At 36.8% G+C, this 26479-nt stretch overlaps 1 protein-coding gene across 1 annotated transcript in view; it reads left to right on the forward strand.

Annotated features, from left to right (window-relative positions):
* Window positions 1–26479, forward strand: part of abca3b (ATP-binding cassette, sub-family A (ABC1), member 3b) — a 58897-nt gene that overhangs the window by 682 nt on the left and 31736 nt on the right. The window contains exons 2-10 of the mRNA XM_056261750.1: window positions 629–706; window positions 4524–4779; window positions 10144–10271; window positions 12966–13131; window positions 17216–17475; window positions 17565–17681; window positions 21293–21413; window positions 24660–24833; window positions 24926–25107. Of these exons, the coding sequence (XP_056117725.1) occupies window positions 653–706; window positions 4524–4779; window positions 10144–10271; window positions 12966–13131; window positions 17216–17475; window positions 17565–17681; window positions 21293–21413; window positions 24660–24833; window positions 24926–25107 (1458 nt within the window). The 5' untranslated portion in view covers window positions 629–652. The remainder of the gene's footprint in view (window positions 1–628; window positions 707–4523; window positions 4780–10143; window positions 10272–12965; window positions 13132–17215; window positions 17476–17564; window positions 17682–21292; window positions 21414–24659; window positions 24834–24925; window positions 25108–26479) is intronic.

Consider the following 26479-nt stretch of genomic DNA (forward strand, 5'->3'; position numbering starts at 1 on the left):
GATATGGGAGATGACGTCCCCCTCAGTGTCTATATGGTGGTTAAATGGCCTCCTTAGTTTAAAGTGCTGAACAACATGACATGTCTTCACACTTAAGTTACTTTCAGTAGTCCTTGTTTGATCGGACCACATTGTCTAGTCAAGTCACCTTAATTTATATAGCGCTTTTTACAATACAGATTGTTTTAAAGCAGCTTTACAGTGATAACAGGAAAATAATGCAACAAAGTTTGTTTCTGCTGTACAGCAGATCTAGAAGAAAATAGCCTCACAGTCCAGCCTTAAGTTCAGTGATGGTTCATTTTTATTGCAAAACAAGTTTTTATATATATATATATATATATATATATATATATATATATATATATATATATATATATATATATATATATATATATATATATACACACGCCCTGGAGAAAACTGTGATGTCATCCTTGTGCAATCAGAAATGAAATAGCAGTTAATTGTCTCAACTTCTTGTTTCTTATCTGAAACATGAATATTATAGTTATTCTGTTATCCCAGAATGTAGTTGCGAAACAGTGAAATTCCAGCAATAGCCCTGATATGGTTTTCTTTCCATTTCTTGAGCAGTGACCCTGATGTTCACTTTCTCTTGGTCCAGGTTGTGAAGTTCTGGGAGTCGAAAATGGCCGTGTTGCAGCAGTTTGGATTGCTTCTCTGGAAGAACTACATTCAGCAAGTGAGTGTTTGATTTATAAGTGCAATGTATGTGCTGATGTTCTTCTGTTTTATTGCTGGACACTACTTTTCAAAGGTTTGGCATCAGTAAGATATTTTGAGACTTTTTTTAAATTAGTTATTCTTTAACTTTTTTTATTCAGTTAAATTGCTCAAAAGTGACAGTAAAGACATTTATAATATTACAAATAAATTCTATTTCAAATAAAATGTGTCTTGAGCATCAAATCATCATATCAGAATGATTTCTGAAGGATCATGTGACACTGAAGACTGGAGTAATGATGCTGAAAATTCAGCTTTGATCACAGGAATAAATTATATTTTAATATATATTCGCATAGAAAACAGTTATTTAAAATTGTAATAATATTTCACAATTTTACTGTTTTTACTGTATTTTTTAAGCAAATAAATGCCGTCTTGATGAGCAGAAGAGACTTCTTTTAAAAATATTTGTAAAAATATTACCAACTTCAAACTTTTGAACGTTAGCATATAACATGTAGGGCAATACGGTTAATTTTGGGTTATAAAGCCCACAAATGATGGCGTCAGAGGTGCTCCGTGTGATAAATGCTGTTCTGGACAGTTGTGTAAGTTGTTTAGCACCAGGCAACCAATCATAAACTCCCTCCAAACTTGCCTTTATATTAAATATGAATGTGTTTGGTATATAAACGTTCACGCTGTGTTATGATTCCTAGCATGTTTTAGAAGAGTGTTTTGACAGCTGGTTAAATGGGTTGCATGCTTTTCTTGGCACGTTCTGCTCATCATATTGATGTTAATAAATCGTGCAAATAAGAATGTGAAGCCCTGGATGTACATTGTGAAATATTTCAACTACCTAAAATAAATCCTTCAGGCCAGGGTAAAGTATAACAATGTGAAACATGCAATGAGATCCGCTTGTTTGTAACAATGTTACAATGATTACAATGTTTGTAAAGCGCTTTGGGTGAACAGTAGTACATATGAAAGCACTATATAAATCATCCATCCATCCAACCCAGGATTATTTTAACCCAGGGTTAAAAATTACCCTAGGTTAACTCTTTCCACGCCAGCGTAAAAAAAGAAAGAAAGTTGTCAACCACCGCCAGCATTTTTGATTATTTTGATCAAAGTTTCATGGCCCCCAGAATATTTGTTGTATGAATATCTGAACATGCAATATATCAAAAGAAAAAACAGACCCTCTGCTAAAAATTCTAGCTTCATACATTTTTTTTTAATCAAAAATTGAATGTGGGTAAGTTTCATAAAAACAGCAACATTTTGACATTCGTTCAGTAACATTAGGCGGTTTTGATTTATATGCTGTTGAATGTGTAAGGGTTAATGCCCTCCGAGGTGTCCATTGTATGGTTTTAATGGACGACGGTGAGGTGTGAACCGGCCGACGCGCAGCGGATGCCTCCGCCGAAGTCCATTAAAACCTGACAATGGACACTAATGGCAATGACAATGGAGGGCATTAACCCGCTTATACCATGGTCACTTGCTAAATAAAATATTTTTAAAACTTTAGTTTATATTTTAATTAGGCTAAATCTAGTTTTTACAAATAATAACTTGCCTGACGGTTTATTTAGCAACCGGAGATATTTATAGTCCGCTCAGCTTGTAGAGAACCCTTCAGGTTCAAAAATGCATTTTTTTTTTCATGAAACACAAATGTAGGCATAGTTATTTTTTTATTACACATAAAACAATTAATCAAACAACAATCAAACAAAAAAAAAACAATTAGTTCTGCGCTCCAGCGATTTGCCCTTATAGAGGGCAATAAATTAATCAGATCAAAGAGAGGGTCATTTGCCTACATGCTCCCGGTGTTATCTCTTTGTGTCGTTTCTCCGTTTTCTTTACTTTTTTTCTTTCCTCAGCAGCATCCCAGTCGTCAAAGTGGTCATATTCTCCATAAATGTTAAAAGAAATAACGAAGTCGCTCATTGTTGTATTAGTAGGCTATGTAATATCTAACTAACGTTAGATGTTTGTTTTGATAGAGCAAATTGTTAACGGATACTTTGACTGCCTGTTGCTATGGTTACTCACAGCTGTTGTAGGCAGTGCATTTATTTATTAATTTCGAATGGTAAACAGTCAGTTTCACCAGAACTACTTTACTAGGTGTCCTCTATCACTTTTTAACGGACACCCTGCAGCCAATCAGAATCGAGTATTCACCCAGACTATGGAATAATGATATTCGCGTTATTTTCCATATGATTACATATGAGATTGCTTGTTTCTGCATCTTCTTCGCCTGTGTTTTGATCAGGAGATTCAGTTCTCTTTCAGAAGATGTGTAATAGCGCCCCCCTACCGTATAACACTGAAAACACAAAAAGCCAGAAAAAAAGCCAGAAAATTACATCATTGGCAGGGAAAGAGTTCATTATTAAAAGCCCACTAGAGTGAGTTTGGTCTGAAAATTGTAGAATACATCTATAAAGACTGATTCTTGAAACCTGATATTATAGATCAAATGCTACAGCAAGCAAATCTATTTTTGAAGAAACCAGGAAATGTTTCAACTAGTTTGCGGTGGATAAAAAGACACAAGCACAACCCTTGTGCTCCAATGTAATCATTACCCCCATTCACCTTATTTGCTGTAATGATATAACTCGCCGGCTCTTTTGCCCTGTTGAATAGCTTTTATGTCCCTTCCCGTATTTGGCCTCAGATTAGATTCCAGAGTTTCTTGTTCAGTTGTTTACCGTGGGTGCATGGCTTTGATCGAGTGTTCATGTGTGTATTATTATTTGTCGGACCTTTGCTCTGCACACTTGTGGAGATTTGCTGTCTTGTGTAAGATCATGTGAAGGTGAAGTGTATCAGAAATGAACTTTCCGAACAATCAATTGAGCTCGATGAAAGTGCTGCAAGAAGCGTCCCAATTCCTTGGTGATAGAGGGCTGTTTGCACACAGCGGTTGCTAGGAAACCCCAGTAAACACTGGTCCCTTCATGCCTCATTATAGCAGACATATATAGCAGATTATAGCTTTCCTGACCCAGATCGGAGGTCGAACGCTCTTCACCGACCCAGATCAAGCCTCGGGTGCTGTGTGGGCTCCTGCTTACTTACACATGACGCATTGACATGACACTTGCCCCCGGTTTCACAGACGAGGCTTAAACTAAAATGCATGTTTGAGCTGTTTTAACTGAATGTAACTTGCACTGAGATCTCTTAAAATATGTCAGTGCCATTGTTTCGTCTCAAGATGAAAATACTGTCCATACTGTCAATACAATTGCAACATTTGATTTTATTATTTTTATTTTATTATTTTTATTTATTTTATTGAATTGAATTGAATTGTTTTATTTGATTGAATGGTTTTATTTTATTGGATTTTTTATGTTTAATATTTTTTTAAATTTATTTATTTATTACATTTTATTGAGTTGAATTGAATTGAATTTTTAAATCAGCCTAAAAGTATAGAAGTGTATTCATAAAAATCCAACAAACACGTTTGTGTTCTAGTGGTTAGAGCATCTGCTGAGAAACAAATTTGGCTTGTAACATTGTCCCTTCTCGTTCCAACCTCTGTCAATAAAATGATAGCTATTTTATTTTATTTCATTTAATTTAATTTTATTTAATTTAATTTAATTTAATTTTATTTTATTTTATTTTATTTTATTTTATTTTATTTTATTTTATTTTATTTTATTTTATTTTATTATTTTATTTACAGCCATCCGTTCACCCTTATCTACTGTACATAACCATCCATCCATCCATCCATCCATCCGTGTTGTACTCATTGACCTCCTCTTTCTCTCGGTCTCCAGAAGCGTCAGATCCTGGTTATGCTGGTGGAGGTCGCACTGCCTCTGCTCTTCTCAGCCACCCTGATCATCCTGCGGCAGAACGTGTCCGTCACCACCTACCCGAATGCAACACGCTACGGCAGATTCGCTTTGAGTGACCTGCCGTCTGTCCTGTGCTACGAGCACCTGCAGCTGGCCTACGTGCCCTCCAACGCCAGCGTGGTGCGGGGAATCACAGAGGACGTCCAGCGGAGCCTGGGAAGCTGCATCAGAACCAGTAAGAGCTTCAGCTTCTGCGTATTCATATCAGTGTATTCACAAAAACGCATCATAGCTGTGGACAAGAGCATCTGATCAGACACAAGTTTGGCTTGTATCATTGGCTAATCTTGTTCCCTATACATCAGACTTTTATTATATTATATTTTAAAATATTTTATTTTATTTTATTAATACTGCCAAAAATAATAAAAAGAAAAAAGATTTCCGTACATTATTAATGCAATAAATGGGTCACATTGAAAACCTGCTAAAAGCAGGACTTTTATTTTAATATTTATTTAATGACTTTATTGCAAATGTATGCTACAAATTGACAACATGGAAAACCTGGAATTAACAGAGATTTTTATTATTATTATAATTTTATTAATACTGTTAGAAAATGACAAAAATAATTTTTTTATTTTATTATTATATATATTTTTTAAAATGTTCATGCCCGGGCAACTTTTAAAAAGTTATAGAATTTTTTTGTTTTGTTATGCTCTTTTCTAAAATGTTTAATTGTATAGATATTGCTCCTCTTTAGTGCAAATGTTTTTAAATCAATTTTCTTTGTCATGAAAGCATTAACAGTCAAAACTAATACAAACTTTGAAATAAACAAAAAATCATGGGAATTCCATGTTGTTATCGCCTAGATATTGCATCTCATGACAGCAATATCTTTCAAATATATTTATTGATATTCCAAGTCTATCCGGAAATCATCATCGAGTTTGTTGGTCCAAAAGTGTGTGAGGATCTTTAGTAACTTCAATGTGAGCGAGTTTACAGTTGACATATAAGCATCTCTTGAGTTTTGTGAATGAATAGCATCATGACCTCACCAAAAACCTTAATGGCAGGTTTCCCTGGCGAAATAGCTTCAGTCCGGCCCTTGAAATCTCCTGGTACTCGTGTTTATGAGCCGTCATAAAGTCTTGCAGCTGATGAGTCACATAATAGACGTTTCTCTGGCCTGCGTCCTGATAATGGAGGAGGACGTCCATAATCTGATGCCTCAACTTTGACTGTAAAATGAACTAATGGTGGTAAAGTGCTGTGTAATATTCACAACTGACTGTCTTCAGTTGTGCTCAGGCAATGGAAGTCTGTGATTTTGACATTTTGTGGGATAGCTGAGAAGAGGAAGTTTCAGGCAAATGCATAATTTATATGAAATTGCAGAGCTATGAGTAGAGGTTTATTTATATATATGGACATGACAAAAGTGATGACTTAGGATAAATGAGTGAGTCACAAGTTATTGATTCAGTGGGTCATTTGACCGGATTATTTTGACTGATTTGTGAATCTTTTGGACTGTTTCATTTAAAACAACAGTTCATAAGTTATTTGTTCATGAGCAACATTGCTCACACTGACCGTATGTTTGCTGTTGTGTACAACTATCAAAGACAACACAATAGAAATATATTCTGTCTGTTGTCTTTATATTATTATGCAGACCAGACTGCAAATTAAGGGCACGTTTACACGACAACGATATGCTTAAAGCGGAGAAGTTTTTCCTTTGAGTTTTCTGCGTACATACAACACCATTGTCAAAACGATCCCCATTCACACAGATCCGCTAAAACGACTAAAAACTCTGTATTCTGCTGCCAGGCCATTAGATGGCCATGAAACACTATAGACTGAACATGTAATACGCACATGCATGACGTCATCGCGCTTTTGCTGTTTACACAGAGACCATTTTCAAAACGTGTACTTTGAATCCCGTTTTTTTTTCTGCAAAGTTTGCGTTTTCAGGCACCCAAAACGCCATTTCAACGTAAATGAACGGCCAAAATGCATAAAAAGTTTTACGTTTTTATAATAAGATAAAAATAAGATAATAGATTTTGCCTTGACGGTGTAGATTCAGTAACATTAGTGTCGCAGGATTATTTTAGCACAGAAATAATGCGGAAGCTCCAGAACCACTGACCAGAGTTATTTTAGTATTATTTTTATACTCTTGAAGTATAAAATATAGTATTTAGTAGTATATATTACATACTAATTTAGTATAAAGTTAGAGATGCCACAGATATGAGAATTTTGGCTGATACTGATAATTCTTTTATAATTGAAAGCCGATAACTGATATATTGGTTGATAAACCCAATGATGGTTGACTTGACAAGTCCAAATTTGTATATAATTTTTGAGAGCCTGGTTACAAAATCAAAAGTCTCACTATTAAAAGCCATGTACCAAGCTCACAATTATTATGTTCTCATCCTCATTTTATGTAGCCTGTATGACAGACTTGCTCTGCACATTTAACTGTGTTTTCCTTTTTGAAGCTATTCAAAAGCATCATGGCGAACAGTGCGCGCCATGAATTATTCATCGGCTGTAATATATCGGCCAAATTTTCTTATCAGGCCGATAACGATAACATTAAAAATGAACATATATCGGCCGATACCGATATGGTGGCCGATATATCGTACATCCCTATATAAAATGCTAAATTTAGTATTATTTTTATACTATTAATATTTTGAATATGCTTTTAGTTTTATATTTTTAGTTTGCATTTTTTTTGCAGTGTTTAAAAAAAAATTCTATTTAGCTTTAATTTATTCTTATTTTATTTTGAGTAATTTAGTATTTATTTAATTTCAGTTAGTTGCCAGTCTTTTAAGTAAGTGTAAGTTTTTCATCTAATATTTATATATATATTTTATTTATTTATTTATATACATTTTATTTATATTTTTTTGTGTGTAATTTTAGTTAACAATATCAACACCACCACTTACGAAATCTGTTTTTGGTAGTTTTTAAAAACTGCAAACGGTTCAGAGCTAGAACTGGTTTCCGATGTCCAGCCGTAAATGAATTTGAGCAGGACTTCAAAAATGACTTAATTTCTGGTTCATCTTTATTCATTTTGCTGGTAACTTTACAGTAAGCTTCCATACAGTATGTCAACATTTGTTAAATACACACAAATCAAAAGTAGGATCTGTTGATATTATTTAGCTCACATGAGCCAACATGAACTAACATTGAACAGTTGTATTTGAATAGTTAATGTTAACAAAGATTAAAAATACTGTAACGCGTGAGTTGCTCATTGTTAGTTAATGATGAACTATCATTAGCTAATTAGTTAACGTTTACATTGGCACATGTAGCACAGATGCTTCCCGGTTGTGTCGACTGGATTTGCTTGTTGATCCTGGTTTAACCGGCTCAACCGTCGTCTCTTGTTTATATATAGGCAGACACTGTATCTCACAAAAAAAAGTAATGTGAGAACATGTGTTTACATGTTAGATGAACGTTTGACCTAGAAATGAATGCTATTATGTATTCGCCCTCATGTCTTTCAAACCCATATGTGTTGTTACATGTTTCTCTGCAACAATAAAGGAGTAATAGTGGCATATCTTCATTCAGATCTCTCCATATAGAGACCACGTCTGTCAAGCTCCGGAAAGGACCATTAAAAGTAGGATTTAATAGAGTGGTGCGTGGATGACGTCAAAACTTGGAAGACTAATTCGCCACTGGTTCTCTCTTGGGTGGTGATGGCGCAGTGGATAAGACACATGCCTTTGGTGTGAGAGACCTGGGTTCGAATCCACTGTGAGACACCAATGTGTCCCTGAGCAAGACACTTAACCCCTAGTTGCTCCAGAGGCGTGCGACCTGACATATATAGCAATTGTAAGTCGCTTTGGATAAAAAGCGTCAACCAAGTGAATAAATGTGTTCTCTTGAGATTTTCCTATGGGGGTTTTATGAGGAAAATAAGGTGGTGAACACAACTGACGATTTATGTTTACAATATTCTGCAGTGTAAATTACACACACCCCACACACCACAGACGTTCTTATCTAGTTGCTTAGAAACATACATTTTTAAAAAATAAAAACAGCATTGTGGAGTAAAACATTCAAGCATGGTCAAGACGTGTTTACCACAGACCTTATTTTACTCATAAATTCAAAAATCTCTATGGTTTTAAAACCCCATAGGGAAATCTTGAAGGAACCAGCCGCAAATTAGTCTTCCTGGTTTTGAAGTCATGCCTGCTATATCCAAAGAATAAGACGTTAACGGGAGCTTCTTAAATGTATCTAATTTATTGTTGCACAAAAAACAAACAGACGTTGTATTGGTTTATAACAACATGAAGATGAGTAAATAATGGCACGCTTTGCATTTTTGGTCAAATATTCTTTTAAAGAGCATCACTAACCTGTGTGCGAGTGTGTGTGTGTGTGTATCTCTTTGTGTGTGTGTGTCTTTCTCTCTCTCTCTCTGTGTCTCTCTCTCTCTCTCTCTCTCTCTCTCTCTCTCTCTCCTCTCTCTCTCTCTCTCTCTCTCTCTCTCTCCTCTCTCTCTCTCTCTCTCTCTCTCTCTCTCTCTCTCTCTCTCTCTCTCTCTCTCTCTCTCTCTCTCTCTCTCTCTCTCTCTCTCTCTCTCTCTGTGTGGGTGTGTATGTGAGAGAGAGAGACTGTCTGTGGGTCTGTTTGTGTGTGTGTGTCTTTGTTTCTCTGTGTGTGTGTGTGTGAGAGAGAGAGAGAGAGAGAGAGAGAGAGAGAGAGAGACTGTCTGTGGGTTTGTGTGTGTGTGTCTTTGTTTCTCTATGTGTCATTGAGACAATGCGGTCCGGGTCCGAGCGCACCCAAACCGGTCCTCACAAAGATAGTTGTGCAAGTACACACACACACACTCACACAACTATCTTTGTGAGGACCGGTTTGGGTGCGCTCGGACCCGGACCGCAGCAAACGTACCCAGTGTGAAAACTAAGTTGTGATGGGTTAGGGTAAGGAGCTAGAGATTGCATTGTGTCAATGTATCTCCTCACAAATGTAGGTGTGTGTGTGTGTGTGATGATTGGATTTTCCAATAAATCCCAGTCGTGACCTGGCTGAAATCCCAGTTTTGCCGAGTGTCTCATTAGCTTTTCCTTTTAACAACATTTTCTGTGGAAAAAAATACCTAGGGGTCATGATATCATTAACATGTTTACAGTAGGCTGACAAATCCTAAAATCAATTATTTTAAAGGTCAAACGGTGAGCCAGTGTCCACACAGCTCCTTTAAAGGTCATGATTGCTTAAATGGCAAAATTTCACATCGATTAATCTATTTTTATCAGTTTAACCCTCAAACTTCCTACGCACTGAATTGATCGCATATAACGATATGAACAACTTGCATTTGTTTGAAAAATGTTTTCTTTGCTTAAGTGGGTGGTTGCCTAGGTGTTGCCAAGGTGATTTACTAGATGGTTCTGGCGTGGAAAGAGTCCTCCCTCGAGTCTTCGATGTTTAAGTATGAGCTGTAGTAACAGTAATAGTGATGTATGTGGTACTAATGATGTGTCGTCTTGTTTTCCAGTCCGTGGCTTTGAAACCGAGGAGCAGTTCGAGGAGTTTGTGAAAACTGACCCAGAGTCAGGCAAGATCTTGGCAGCCATTGTGTTTGAGCATCCTTTCAGCCACGACGATGAGCCTCTTCCTCTGCAGGTGAGACTCTCAGACCCGACGGACATTAGCATTCCTCTGACCTGACAATCAATCACAGTCTTCCTGTCAGCCGAGATCAACCGGTACAACTGCATACTGAACGCTTTGAATCACTGTGTGTGGATGAATCTCATGAAGAAATGTTCATGCATTTCACTTCAACATCAGAGGGGAAAAAAAATACATTACAACATTTATTATTATTTAAATACAAATAATTTAATTATAAATTATAATATATAATTATTGTATTGCATAAAAATGAAAATTATATTTTGCATAAAGAAAATGAAGCTAAATTTTTTTGCATTGTAAAAATATTTGCACGAATTTGCATAATTAAACACATTTTTCCCTCAAATTCTCATTAATGCAAAAACATTAATGCCACGGAATGAAAAATAAAAAGGTAATTGTGCCTTTTTATCACACAATTAAGAAATTTGCATAAAATAAAGTCAGAATTGTGAGAAATAGTCAAAATTGCTAGAAATAAAGTCAGAATTGCGAGACAAAGTAAGAATTGCGAGATATATAAAGTCAGAACTTTTTCCCTTAAAATTAGAATATCTCGCAATTCTGACTTTATATTGCAATTCTGACTTAATATCTCGCAATTCTGACTTTTTAACTCGCAATTCTGACTTTATTTCTCACAATTCTGACATATCTCACAATTTTTACTTTATATCGCGTAATTCTGAGAAAAAAGTCAGAATTGTGAGATAAAAAGTCGCAATTATTTTTTCAATTGTTTTATTCTGTGGCGGAAACAAGCTCCCATAATAATACAAACATGTTATATATTTATAATAATTCCAAGTAATGAAATCTATTTAAAAAGTTTTTATTTTTTTAAATTAAAAAACAGCCTTAATTGTATTTACATTTCATTTGCATCATTATTTTTTATATACTTGTGTATTGTATATATTAAATGTATATATAGTATATGTATACTTGATTTTAGTGCTGAAAATTGCGGGAAAATAATTGACAAAATGATAGTGATCCAAAAATGGGATTAGTTTTACATATGCAAAACCATTTTCTTTTGATTTTGGTGTGAGATATAGCGCGTTCTTGTCAGTTTTTGTGAGAGTCTCGCCTTTAACGATGATTGCTGTTACTAAGAAAGGAAATGTTCTTTTCTGAGCATTTGAGGACAAAATAACCGTTTTTTCACAGCAGTGAAAAGTGCAGAGTGCAAATCTAGCTGGAGGAATCAGGCTAAAGTGCTCTAGCCGCAATTGCCCTCAAACCATATTTGTTCATGTCTCGGGCGCCTGCTCGAGTGTTTATGAACCACTGATTCCTCCAGCTGATGCGGTTTCAGCCATTTTGAGATGCACTTCTTGAGTTTCCTCCATGTGTCTAATGTAAAGATGAGGTCTGGTCTCTTCTCATAAGGACATGAGTGAATCATCTCTCATGATGAAAGCTTGCGAGTCCTTCGCTGAGGGTTTAATGAGTTTACCACACATTTGCATTGATGGTGAGGGCGTTTCTGTGTATCATAAAATGTATGTTTTTATAACACTTAACTTAAGAATGGTTTTACGAATGATTTACACAGAAATTTGTTTTCCTCTTGTTAAATGAAACCCAAAATGTCACAGTGTTTACAGATTTACGTATATTTCCAGTAGACTGAAAGGTGCGTTTTTGTCCGTGACTAATTGAATGTTTTGTCAGATGAACTGTTGTCACCCTGGGAGTAGATGCCCAGTTGAATTTTATTCAGATAAAAACGAGGCTGTGTGTACGCTATTGTGTGTCTGTCACTCACATGACGAAACATTGGAGATACAATTTTCAGTGGATAAAAAGACTAGTGAACAATTAGGGCTGCATCTATTCATCAAAATAATAATTTAATAATTAAATACTCAGTATCTTTATTTTACAGTAACATTTTACAACGCTATAATATTTCTTATTTTGTTTAACATTTTTTGTTTAATAATAATAACACAGTTTGTTTTTAATTTTACAGGTAAATTATAACAGGAAGATTTCTTATTGTGATATTTAGTAGTAGTAACAATAATAATACTAATAATAATTAGTATTAAATACTATTTTTCTTTATTTTACAGTGAAATATTACAACAGTCCTATTACAACAATATTTTTATTTAGTAATACTAATAATACTATTATTAATATTGTTATTATTAAATCTATTAAATAATATATATATTAGTCTTTTTTCCAGTTAAATATTATTATAGAAATGTTTCTTTTTAAAATATTTTTTATATAATAATAATAACAATACTTATTGTTGTTGTTCATAAAATAAATACTAAATATCCTTATTTTACAGTGCCAAATTGTTTAGCCCCGCAAACATGTTTTTTTTTTTTAAATATCATATTTAAAATCACAATCTGAATATTTATCACAAAAATCACAATTAGCAGCCCTAAAAATAATTGTCATTGAAGTACAAGACACATTGAACTTCAACCCCTCACAGCTTTGTTAATGTCAAATTAACTGTTACATGTGCTCTGAAGTATATATTGAGCAATATTCAATATTATCTGATGTGGTAACCTTAAGGTTGCAGGTTCAAACCCTGTAAGAGTTGCTTGATGTGCATGTGATCCAGAGGAGTAATAGATGAACTCTTTAGCCACATTGTACAAAACTCGTATGCTAAATAACCCTCGATCTCATGTGTGGCAGGTCAGCTATCATCTGCGCTTCACGTACAGCCCCAGAAACGCTCCGGCCCGAGAGAAGTCCGAGTTCAACCCCAACAATGACCTGGACTGGCACACGCTCAGCCTGTTCCCGCTGTTCCAGCTGCCCGGGCCCAGAGAGCAACACGAGCCGCGCGGCGGCACGCCAGGTCAGTCAGCACTCATGCATTGTGGGAAATGTTGGTGGTAAGGTAACACGAAACCAAGTCAAGTCAAGTCAAGTCAAGTCAAGTCAAGTCAAGTCAAGTCAAGTCAAGTCAAGTCAAGTCAAGTCAAGTCAAGTCAAGTCAAGTCAAGTCAAGTCACCTTCATTTATATAGCGCTTTTAACAATACAGATAGTTTCAAAGCAGCTTTACAGTGATAGGAAATTAAAGTTTTTGGCTTTACAGAAGCTCTAGAAAAAAGTTATTGTCCAGCTAAAGTAAGTTTTTTGATTGATTCACTTCCGTTCCATTAGTTATTAACTTAGGGGGAGCTTACACGACACAGTTTTAACTGAAAACAGACAACTTGTAATGCGTTCTGGCCGTTCATTTGCACGACAATGGTGTTTGACGGCTCGAGAACACAAACTTTGAAATGGGTGAAAGTTTTGAAACATTTTGTAAAACGTTATCATCTCCGTGTAAACTTCAAAACCGTGAATCTGGGAAAACGCTGACGGCGTGCACATGCATATTACGTGTTCAGTCTACAGGTAAGCACGTTTGAATATATATGTGAGCAGGAGCGTAGCCTTTCTTCACAAAGGGACATCGCCAAATTACTTGTCTGGCCTTAATAATACAGAATTTTTCGCCGTTTCTGTGGATAAGCAACTTACAGGTCATCGATTTCATGTTAAACTAAAAATTGCATGCAAAATGAGTCAATACATGCCTTTTCCTGCAAGGGTAAATCTGTAAATGTATGTGCACTTCTGCTAAATGTTTATTTTTTTATGCATTAAAATATGTTTCAAAGCTAACAGCCACACAACTACATTACATTAAAACTACATTAAAAAGCTCTGTAATCAAGAATCGCCCATCAACTTGCACGTTAATTAGACCCGGAAACTTCTTAATGTGTGATTGAATTCTTCCTTGAACAGACTTGATACCATCTTTACTGTCAGTTACCGTTAACAGATGAGATAAAGCGGCCTGTTCTCTCTTCTCTGCTTCTTTAACGATCTCTTCCTGTATCCGAGGCTTCCCGTGATGGCGCTAGCTATTGATTAGGAAGTGATTTGGTTGGTTAGCATTCCCTTTGCCTGACGGCCTACGGTGTTGCCGACAGCTTCAAAACGCCAGCAGCGTGTCTGTTATTAATCATGAGCGCTGCGTTAGCGTCCTGTCTGATCTTTGATGACTGTCAACCTCTCTTTTTGGTACAGTGCCTCCAAATTACAGCTTGATCTCTTCACGCTTCAACGTCGTCCTTTCATCTGCATTTAATTGCGTTGAGTTGCTTTATACTGGAAGTGCAAAAGACCTCAGAGCTGGTGTTTTGATCTTCAAGTATGGCTTGGAAAGCCATTAGGAGCAGCGAGGACTTTTGAATGAATGTCTAAAGCTTTGAGAAATAGGGACTATATGAAGCTCAAAATAAATATTATAGGTGTTTTTTATAAGTTGAATGCCTTCATTGCTATGTTTTTTTTTGGCTGTGTGGCTGATTTGTAGATTGTACCCCAAAAAAATAGGTGTGTCTTTTATATTTCCCATTCATTTCCTATTGCTGGTCCTTTTTGACCGATAAGAACACAAGAGTGGCTATTTCTTTTAAGAGCATTTAGCATTTTTGAATCGTGTCTTTGTGTGTGTGTGTGTGTTTGCATAGCTAGTGTGATAAAAGTCACAAAGTTGTGAAGTAGTAGTAGGGGTGTAACGGTACATGTATTCATCCCGAACCTTCACGGTTGAAGAAGAGACGATCCACGCACCAACCCAAAACAATAGTTCAGATGGCACGCAAGAGCTTGCTAGTGGCTTATACGCTGAGTTTCAATTCATTTTTGTGACGCGCTCCACAAACTTCATGGAAAGAAAACCGGGATGGCAGAAAGCGGCATCCTGTTTGTTTTCTTTATTTTACAAAAGCACAATGTTTTGTTTTTATTGTGCGTTTCGAATGATGCTTATCTATCTATATGACCATAAATGACGAAGTATTTAAGGTTGTTTCTGCTGTTATAATGAGACGAAAGCTTTAGACATTGTGCCGATTTGTGTCGTGGAAGTCCAGGGATGAAATATACGTGTCTAGGAAATGTGACTCAGGTGCCGCTTCACTCGCCGTCACTTTGTGGAAAGGTGAAGTGTAGATGGCACTTTTTGCATTGATCTTTGTGTATCCGCCATTGTCACCGCATGTTAATGAACTCTCACCCGCAAAGAAAATGACAGCTTAGCGCAACACGTAAATCAAACCAATAAGTTTGAAAACAGCCGTTGAATTTTACCGTGCAGCATTGGTCAATCTATCGATTAGAGGAACAAATCAACAATTCCTTTATTTTTTTATTTTAATCAATCAGGAATCTGTCGGGGCCGGACATGTAGGCTAAAAATGTACCAAACTCGTATCGAACCGTGAAAACCAAAACGGAGGTACGTACCAAACTGTGACTTCTGTGCACCGTTACACCCCTAATATATAGCATTTACATTAATCGTTCTGTTAAAACTTCTCTATTTTTCAAGCTGAAAGCTGTTTAAATCATCATGTTTACAGCCATTTTTGAGTTATTGTTTGTGGTGTTGTGTTCTGTAAAATTGGATCAAATTTGTACAAAAAAGAAGGTTAGTGAGAGTACATTTGTTTCACTCTGAAATAGTTTTAACATGCATATTGTTTACGTCGTATGACTTTGCAATAGAAACAGTGGATATTTGGTAACACTTTATAATAACTGCATGCTATTAATCATTTGTTAAGCATGAGTAAACAGTTAATTCATCATTTCTAAAGCATTAATAGACATTAATAAGCAGTTTATAAATACAGCTATAAATGCTTTTTTCTTGATTTATAAGCATATCTATAATGCGTTTAATAATTGTATTTTCATACTTTGTTAATGATCAATTAATAATTTCTAAATGAAGTATAGCATTATTTATAAACCAGTTATTTAAGAGTTGTCAGTCATTCATAAGAGCACTTAGAAAGTGTAAGTAAATGTAGTAAATGCTGGTAGTTATAAAGCATTTAGTAGTGGTCAGTTAACTATTTTGTGAGCTAATCTAAAGTGAGGACTATTCATGCCTTGTAAAGCATTTATAAAGGAGATTTAAAGGCGCATCAATCTTCTAAACAGTAAAATGTAACAAACACAACACAGTGATACAGAACATAGAAATATTTAACAGCCTTTAAATCTCCTTTATAAATGCTTTACAAGGCATGAATAGTCCTCACTTTAGATGAGCTCACAAACATAGTTAACTGACCACTACTAAATGCTTTATAACTACCCGAATTAACCCTGAATTACAGCATAAATACATGTTGATAAAGCATTTATTAACACACTAAGTAACCATCACTATATGTCTGAATAATAAGATGTATGAATGTACATTTAAATAGTTTATTAATCATTTACTTACACGTTCTAAGTAATCTTATGAACCACTGAAAACTCTTAAATAACTGGTTTATAAAAAATGCAATTATTCATTTAGAAATAATAAATTGATCATTGATAAAGGATAAAAATACAATTATTAAATAAATTGTAGATATGCTTGTAAATCAAGAAGAAAGCATTTATAGCTGTATTTATAAACTGCTTATTAATGTCTATCAATGCTTTATGAATGATGAATTAACTGTTTACTCATGCTTAACTAATGATTATTAGTGTGTAGTTATAATAAAGTGTTACCGGATAGGTTAATGTTTACAGATTGGCCACATTGTAAGTGTCTCACTGTAAACCAAATTTTGGCTTTTGTTTGTTGGTAGATTGTACCAAAATATCTTTAAATCAAATCCAATTTGTGTGTGTTCACATAGCAAGTGTGACAAAAGTCACCAAGTTTCATACCCTTCAGATTAATTAAAACATAAAAAATAAAATAAAATGTGGTAATCAACATTATGCTATCAACAAATGCTGTCAATTGAGCTTAACTTTAACAGAGCTCAGAATATCCCGTTAAAAAGAAATCTCCTCCATTCATTTGATTCAATCCTGGACCCTTCTAAGTACCGTATCTTTCTCTTCGACGCCTCTTGACAGGTTATTTCCGCGAGGGTTTCCTGCAGGTGCAGCACGCGGTGGACCGAGCCATCATGAAGGCCTACAACAGCACGACTGCGGCGGCCCTCTTCAAGCAAACGCAAGTGCTGCTTTCCCGTTTCCCTTACCCAGCGTTCATCTACGACGTCTTCATCCTGGCCATCCAGAACCAGCTGCCCCTGCTGCTGGTGCTCAGCTTCACTTACACGTCTCTGAATATCGTCCGCGCGGTGGTCCAGGAGAAGGAGAGGAAACTAAAGGTGAGGAACTTGTTGTGTTGAAAGAAACTATATCGTGTTGTTTTTGATGCAAGAGAACTAACACTATAATCGTCTTGTGTTTATTGCAGGAGTACATGCGCATGATGGGTCTCAGTAACTGGTTGCACTGGGGCGCCTGGTTCCTCATGTTTTTCCTCTTCCTTTCCATCTCCGTCTTCTTTGTCACTGTGCTCATCTGTGTCAAGGTAAACAGAGGCACATTGGTGATACAACCTGTTCTTTGAAAAGTACCTCTTGCTTCTAGAAATATAATGTTTGCATTTCTTTGTTTGTTTTTTAACTCCTTGACAAGTAAACTTTAGGGTTGAGAATTGAGAACCAGTTTATATTCAGAACAAGTTCTACTTGTTCCACAAAAACACTGGAACCACATTCCCTCTACTTAAAGAAGATACAGTACGCATTCAGTTTTGCCCCCAGAATTGTATTTTATTTATTTAAACACACATATATATATATATATATATATATATGTATATATATATATATATATACACTATCCGTGTACACCTGTCCAACTGCTCGTTAACACTTAATTTCTAAGCAGCCAATCACATGGCGGCAACTCAGTGCATTTAGGCATGTAGACATGGTCAAGACAATCTCCTGCAGTTCAAACCGAGCATCAGTATGGGGAAGAAAGTTGATTTGAGTGACTTTGAACGTGGCATGATTGTTGGTGCCAGAAGGGCTGGTCTGAGTATTTCAGAAACTGCTAATCTACTGGGATTTTCACGCACAACCATCTCTAGGGTTTACAGAGAATGGTCCGAAAAAGAAAAAACATCCAGTGAGCGGCAGTTCTGTGGGCGGAAATGCCTTGTTGATGCCAGAGGTCAGAGGAGAATGGCCAGACTGGTTCGAGCTGATAGAAGGGCAACAGTGACTGAAATAACCACTCGTTACAACCGAGGTATGCAGCAAAGCATTTGTGAAGCCACAACACGCACAACCTTGAGGCGGATGGGCTACAACAGCAGAAGACTCCACCGGGTACCACTCATCTCCACTACAAATAGGAAAAAGAGGCTACAATTTGCAAGAGCTCACCAAAATTGAACAGTTGAAGACTGGAAAAATGTTGCCTGGTCTGATGAGTCTCGATTTCTGTTGAGACATTCAGATGTTAGAGTCAGAATTTGGCGTAAACAGAATGAGAACATGGAACCATCATGCCTTGTTACCACTGTGCAGGCTGGTGGTGGTGGTGTAATGGTGTGGGGGATGTTTTCCTGGCACACTTTAGGCCCCTTAGTGCCAATTGGGCATCGTTTAAATGCCACGGCCTACCTGAGCATTGTTTCTGACCATGTCCATCCCTTTATGGCCACCATGTACCCATCCTCTGATGGCTACTTCCACCATGTCACAAAGCTCTAATCATTTCAAATTGGTTTCTTGAACATGACAATGAGTTCACTGTACTAAAATGGCCTCCACAGTCACCAGATCTCAACCCAATAGAGCATCTTTGGGATGTGGTGGAACGGGAGATTCGCATCATGGATGTGCAGCCGACAAATCTGCGGCAACTGTGTGATGCCATCATGTCAATATGGACCAAACTCCCTGAGGAATGCTTCCAGCACCTTGTTGAATCTATGCCACGAAGAATTGAGGCAGTTCTGAAGGCAAAAGGGGGTCCAACCCGTTACTAGCATGGGGTACCTAATAAAGTGGCCGGTGAGTGTATATATATATACATATACACTCACCTAAAGGATTATTAGGAACACCATACTAATACTGTGTTTGACCCCCTTTCACCTTCAGAACTGCCTTAATTATATGTGGCATTGATTCAACAAGGTGCTGAAAGCATTCTTTAGAAATGTTGGCCCATATTGATAGGATAGCATCTTGCAGTTGATGGAGATTTGTGGGATGCACATCCAGGGCACGAAGCTCCCGTTCCACCACATCCCAAAGATGCTCTATTGGGTTGAGATCTGGTGACTGTGGGGGCCATTTTAGTACAGTGAACTCATTGTCATGTTCAAGAAACCAATTTGAAATGATTCGAGCTTTGTGACAGGGTGCATTATCCTGCTGGAAGTAGCCATCAGAGGATGGGTACATGGTGGCCATAAAGGGATGGACATGGTCAGAAACAATGCTCAGGTAGGCCGTGGCATTTAAACGATGCCCAATTGGCACTAAGGGGCCTAAAGTGTGCCAAGAAAACATCCCCCACACCATTACACCACCACCACCAGCCTGCACAGTGGTAACAAGGCATGATGGATCCATGTTCTCAGTCTGTTTACGCCAAATTCTGACTCGACCATCTGAATGTCTCAACAGAAATCGAGACTCATCAGACCAGGCAACATTTTTCCAGTCTTCAACTGTCCAATTTTGGTGAGCTTTTGCAAATTGTTGCCTCTTTTTCCTATTTGTAGTGGAGATGAGTGGGACCCGGTGGGGTCTTCTGCTGGTTGTGCGTGTTGTGGCTTCACAAATGCTTTGCTGCATACCTCGGTTGTAACGAGTGGTTATTTCAGTCAAAGTTGCTCTTCTATCAGCTTGAATCAGTCGGCCCATTCTCCTCTGACCTCTAGCATCAACAAGGCATTTTCGCCCACAGGACTGCCGCATACTGGATGTTTTTCCCTTTTCACACCATTCTTTGTAAACCCTAGAAATGGTTGTGCGTAAAAAAATCCCAGTAACTGAGCAGATTGTGAAATACTCAGACCGGCCCGTCTGGCACCAACAACCACGCCATCTTTGGGATGTGGTGGAACGGGAGCTTCGTGCCCTGGATGTGCATCCCACAAATCTCCATCAACTGCAAGATGCTATCCTATCAATATGGGCCAACATTTCTAAAGAATGCTTTCAGCACCTTGTTGAATCAATGCCACATAGAATTAAGGCAGTTCTGAAGGCGAAAGGGGGTCAAACACAGTATTAGTATGGTGTTCCTAATAATCCTTTAGGTGAGTGTATATACATATATACCTTTCTTAAGGTATTATTGTGGTATAAAGCTAAGACAAGTTAATTGTCTCCTCAAAAATACAAGAATCGCTAATGAAATCGTTTACAATAAGGTCCTATTAGTTAACATTGCATTAACTAACAATGAGCAAAACATTTGTTACAATATTTATTAATCTTTGTGAACATAAGCTAATAAAAACTGTCTGTCGTAAGATCATGTCAACAGAGGTCCATTAAATAATATTAGCAGATACAACTTTTGATTTTAATAATGTTTTAGTAAATATTGAGATTAAACATGAACTAAGATTAATTAATGCTTTAGAATTATATTTCATTGTTAGTTCATGTTAACTAACGTTGTTAACTAAATTTACAGAAAAGGAAAATTAAAAATCTGTTAAATTAACAGATAAGAAATGGGAATAATTAATACAAGATTTAACACTAACACAACGCTTAATACAAAGCTAATTATGTACATTTATAATTCAAATAAATGCTTGTATAAAACTCAAAAATATAATGTTAGACAATAAAGTTGTTTTCTTTAATTAGTAATTTGCATGTATTATATCAAATTTGGCCATAATAATAATCATAATACAATTCTCTGAAGCAAAAAATAAATAAAAACTTCGCAGCAGAAAGATCTTGAATATTTTCATTGACATGTTTCTGTACACCTCATTGTTACTGAAGGAGTGCACTGCACTGCTAATAGATTCACTAAATCAAGAAAAGCGGGCATCAGAATCAGAATTGATTCCCATCTTTAGTGTTCCTTTCTATTTGCTAGTTTTGCCGATCAATCGTATGTAGGTAACGTGTACGTCTTGTTTTCTATCAGGCGAGTCCTAACGGATCAGTGCTGACCTACAGTGACCCCACGCTGGTGTTTTTCTTCCTGCTGGTTTTTGCCGTATCTACCATTAACTTCAGCTTCATGATCAGTGTGTTCTTCTCCAGGGGTGAGTTCTCCATCTACTCTTATTATCGCAGAACGTAGTAGTCATTATGCTGTATTCTCTGTAGGACAATGATAGTGTACATTTATAGTGCTCATCTGCACACACACACACACACACACAGAGGTTTTTAAATCGAGCAGTGTAATAGACAAAGCCTCATAATCAAAGGAAAGAGATAGTAGAACGTGAACGAAGAGCAAGAAAAGGTGGCCAAAGGAATAAAGGCACTTGGGACTTGTTCGGTATATCTTTGTCTAAATACGTGCACAAACATAATCAAAGTTACTCATTGTTACATTTACACTTCGCGTGAATAAAGCTTTTGAAAATCAGCTCTCCATTGTCCGTAAACTACTTTACTTCTTTCTTTTCTCTGCAAAACGACACCGCAAGCAGTGTAAAAGCAGGTGGAAAATGTTCAGGGTGCAGTTATTGACCCTTTTTGATGCTTGAAATGCTTTTAGTGAGTAAAGGCTGGACTTCATCGCATTCGATTGGTGCTTGTGTGCACGGCGGCTCTCAGTTGAGCTAATAATAATAAGATATGTATACCTGCTTTAAGAGGAGATCCATATAGATTCATCAAGCTTCAACCTTTCATCCCGATGAGAAGAAAGAATTTAAAATCAAATTGCTGTTGGTGTACAGAGTAGACCTGCCGCTTTAATCAGTTTTAAGGTGGTATTTTGTTCACAACTTACTCATTATGGAAACCACACTGATTTGAGAATAGGTCTTTACTTGCAAAGGCCGTTATGTGTAGCTTAATGGAGAGTTTTTGCATTAAAGTGGATCTGTTTTGCACTAGAATAGGTGCGTTGGGATCTTCTAGAATAGGTTTTCATGCTTGAATGTTTAAAAAACACATGTTTTTTCATGCATTTAACATTGTTGCAGCACCTCTCTTCTCAGTCTGTCAGTAACGCTCTGTTTAGTTTCTGTCTCTATAAAGCCCCTCCTTCTGAATAGTTTGGTGTGCTCTGATTGGTCGGCTGGATCAGTGTGTTGTGATTGGTTCAAGCGTGTTTCGTAAATGTCACGCCCCTTACCATAATAGTGAGTTTCAACACACTACTAACTAACTCAACCAGGTCTCGCCCCCTTATGCCTTGGGCGGGAATTATTTAAATGAGGAATATTGTGACGTGTTTGTTCATCAGCAGAGTTATGTGTTCATTAATCTGCTGCACACTCAGTGCTTTTAAGAGAAAGAGTTTCTTGTTTAGACTCGCATTGACTCGAGGCAAATGCTTTTGTTGACAGTAGCATTTTAGATGTTCGTAGTAGATTTACCTATTCATAACGTTCATGTTTCATGGTTCTGCTTTCCTGTAGCTCAAGCGGTAGAGCATTGGCGCTTGCAACGTCAAGGTCCTGGGTTCGATTCCCAGGGAAAGCAAGTGTCTGCCAGATGCATAAATGTAAATGTGCCTAATGGATCTTTAAGTAGCTTGTCATGTTCAAAATTCAGTCCAACCATTTCTGAAATAAATTGAATGTAAGATATCATTCATACTTTATTAATTTCACCACAGAATGAAAATGGAAAACTAATTTCGGTCTGCTCAAGTCCTGCTTGCAAAGTTGCTTCCGATCGATCGACGCTCGAAGTGAAACCGACCAAATTATTAACTGTGTGTTTACTATTGCTCAAAGCCTTGGAAGCTGAAGCTCGCGATTATGATATGGGTGTTACATTTCCAACACACGCTTGAGGTGGACCAATCACAATGCACTGGGTCAGCTGGCCAATCAGAGCACTCTGAGCTTTTCAAAAAGAAGGGGGTTTGGGTACAGTATGCGAAAAGTTATGTTTTTTGCACATTAAAGCATGTTAACCTAGTACACCCAATAATCAAAATAATGAACTTTTAAAATGGCATCATATGACCCCTTTAATCTCACTCTTTTTTTTGTTTTGTTTTGTTTTTGTTGCAAATTTCAAATGTTATCATGAAATTTATAATTGTCATGAAAATAATATCAAAATAATGCAAAAACTCCCAATAATCCGTATACAATGTCTTGTTTTATTTTAAAGGTTAATTAAATGTGAGCATTTTGTTGTTTCATTATAACACTCTTTATCATGCAGTCACGATCTGAAAAGGTTTTATTGTTGAGCTTTTCTACAGCTGATATATGTGATGTAGAACCAGGTTGGCTGTTTTTTTCTTTTGAAATCGAATCCATGCGGTTCAACGACCTCCTTCATTCAAAAGCATATAAAGACTTGTCTTCTTTTGGGTTTAGAGAGGCTGAAAATGGACCTTAATCAACACGTCCTGCTCTCCCTGTCCGTCCCATTCAAACCCCAAATGACATAATGTTGAGTCTGAAGAGGCTCTATGCGTCCCTTTGAGATGTGAATGTAAAAATAGCCCGGTGTGTCATTTTCTTCCATTTGTTGAACAGCAGTGCCACTCTTTTCTCCCATCACCCCTCTCTCTCTCTCTCTCTCTTTCACTCTTTTTTGTGGCTGGTTGAGGGTCGGAGGAAAGGATGTTCAAGGCCGGGGTTTGAACTCATTCACATCACATGTCCATCCTTCACTGAAACTCACGTATGTGAGGGAGAATGTCCAGGTCACATTCACCCAAAAAATATTATCATAAAAGACATTTATAATGTTACAAAAGATTTCTATTTCAAATAAAATCTGTTCTTTTGAACTTTCCCTTCATCAAAAAATCCTGAAAAAAATGCATCATGGTTTCCACAAAGCATATGTATGAAAATAAGAAATGTTTCTTGAGCATCAAATCAGCATATTTGAGTGATTTCTAGAAAAAGATTTTTACAGGCTTCCATACATTTCTCTCTGAACTTACATTCATATAATGTGAAAAAAGAATGAAATGCTATTTCATTTGTTTTGAAAATAGATCAAACCATAAAATAAGTACTATCTAAATATTAAAGTATTTATAAATAATAGTAGTATTTTTTTGTTGCCTTTATTTTAAATGACCATCAATTATTATATTACAGTAATTTTATTTAGATAATCAAAATTGTGAATAACTGAAAGAAGTTAAATGCTTTACGGTACGAGAATTTTTATGGTGGGAAATGTGCTTTAAAATGTATTAAATGTACATTTTAAAGATCTTAAAAAAGCCATCTTAAAGTAAAATATAATTTCTTATATATTTATTTTTCAGTGCATGTGACTTGAACATGTTCTTGTGATGTTTTCATATAATTCTAAGCAAAACCTCATTTCGGTGTTATTCTCTCCCATAGCGAATGTGGCGGCAGCCGCAGGAGGCTTCCTCTACTTCCTGAGCTACCTGCCGTACGTCTTCCTGTGGCCTCACTACGACCTGCTGTCGCACGCCCAGAAAGTCTCCGCCTGCCTCATCTCCAATGTGGCCATGGCCATGGGAGCCCAGCTGATCGGCATGTTTGAGGGCAAAGGTCAGGGGGTCGAGCTAAAACTGACACTATAGTTGCTCTAATAATGCTGCCGTGCACTTAAAGCTGATGCTCATGTCTTATGTTGTCCTCAGGGACGGGCATCCAGTGGCATAACCTGTTTGATCCAGTAACGGTGGACGATGACTTCTCCATGGCCCAGGTGATCGGACTGCTGCTGCTGGACGCTGTGCTGTACGGTCTGGTCACCTGGTACGTGGAAGCGGTGTTTCCGGGAGAGTATGGAGTCCCTCTTCCATGGTACTTCTTCATACTGGTACGTATTTCATATACGCAGATTGTCTGTAGCCATATTGTTGGTCACTATAAGCTGCATTGAAGACCTTGGGCTGGATTCACAAAAATCTTCTTCTAAAAGAATTTTTCAGGGACAGTTCACCCAAAAAAGGAACATTCAGTCATCATTTACTCACCTTCATGTCATTCCAAACCCATAAGACTTTGGTTCATTTTAAAAACACAAATTAAGATGTTTAATAAAAGAGGTTTCTCTCTCTTCATTGAAAGTCCTTGTAAGTTTCATTTTTGGGCAAACTATCCCTTTAAGAAGGAATTTCGGATCAAATCTGATCGTTCATAAAAAAATAATTGAGAACATAAATTTCATCCCAAAAGCTGGGAACAAATCAGGCTTTATAATGGACAAAACTAACACCATTGATCTGAAGAACATTTAAAAAAAAATCTCTATAAAGAATATTTTGTGGAATGGAAAGGTTCAATGGATGTTAAAGGTTCTTCACTGGAACCATCGATGCCAATAAAGCACTTCCATTTTTAAGAATGTAGTCAAAAGTCTAGCTATTCTCAGTGCTCGGAGTGCATTGATTATTTCCTCAATCCTCAAACTTCCTCGCGCTCATCACATGAGTAGGCGTTCTTGCGAAACTATGGTCAAAACAGTCTTACTTTGGCCTTGTGAACTTGTCTCAGTAGTTAGCGGTTCACCCATGCATAGGCGGAAATCCCGGGGGGGGGTCAGTATCTGAGGATTGTCCCCTCCCAAAAATATCATTAAAATATATGTATTGTAAATAATATAATGATATATACTTAAAATAATTATGTAAGTAGTAAAACAATACAAATGCAAACGGGGCAAAAAAAACAACAAACTTTTTAACATTTTGGGTCCCCCCCCCCCCTCCCTTGGCTCACAGTGCTTTGGTCCACTTCCTGTTCCCCTTTTACATCACCACCACCTACACACAAAGTCCAGTGGGAGAGAATAAAGTTTTTCAGTAGTTGTGGAACTCTAGTAAGTAAATGTATTCACTTTAAACATTAGATGACCTGATTGTTTTCTCTTTAATATAGATGATGCTGCGTCATTAATAAATCATGACAAAAAATGTCTTTATGATAACCAATGTAGTTTTGTCACCGATGTAGTCCGCCTCGCTATGTTAGCGATTATAACGTTTACCCTTGTTTTATGCAGCCTATGCGTTTACCTAGCTTGTTTAAAACCGTTCCCTCACACACACCCAAAGAGTAAGCATACACGACTACGTTATGTAGACTTGTAGATTAACGATAGGGTGCGCATTTAGATTGTCCACGCTTTCACTGTGTGATTTTATATCATTTAATATAATATATCACACGAAGAGTGCAGTTTTTCCTCC

The sequence above is a fragment of the Rhinichthys klamathensis genome, unplaced genomic scaffold (genome assembly GCF_029890125.1).
Source record: "Rhinichthys klamathensis goyatoka isolate OS25496 unplaced genomic scaffold, OSU_Roscu_1.1 h1tg000185l_1, whole genome shotgun sequence".
NCBI classification, from domain to species: domain Eukaryota; kingdom Metazoa; phylum Chordata; class Actinopteri; order Cypriniformes; family Leuciscidae; genus Rhinichthys; species Rhinichthys klamathensis.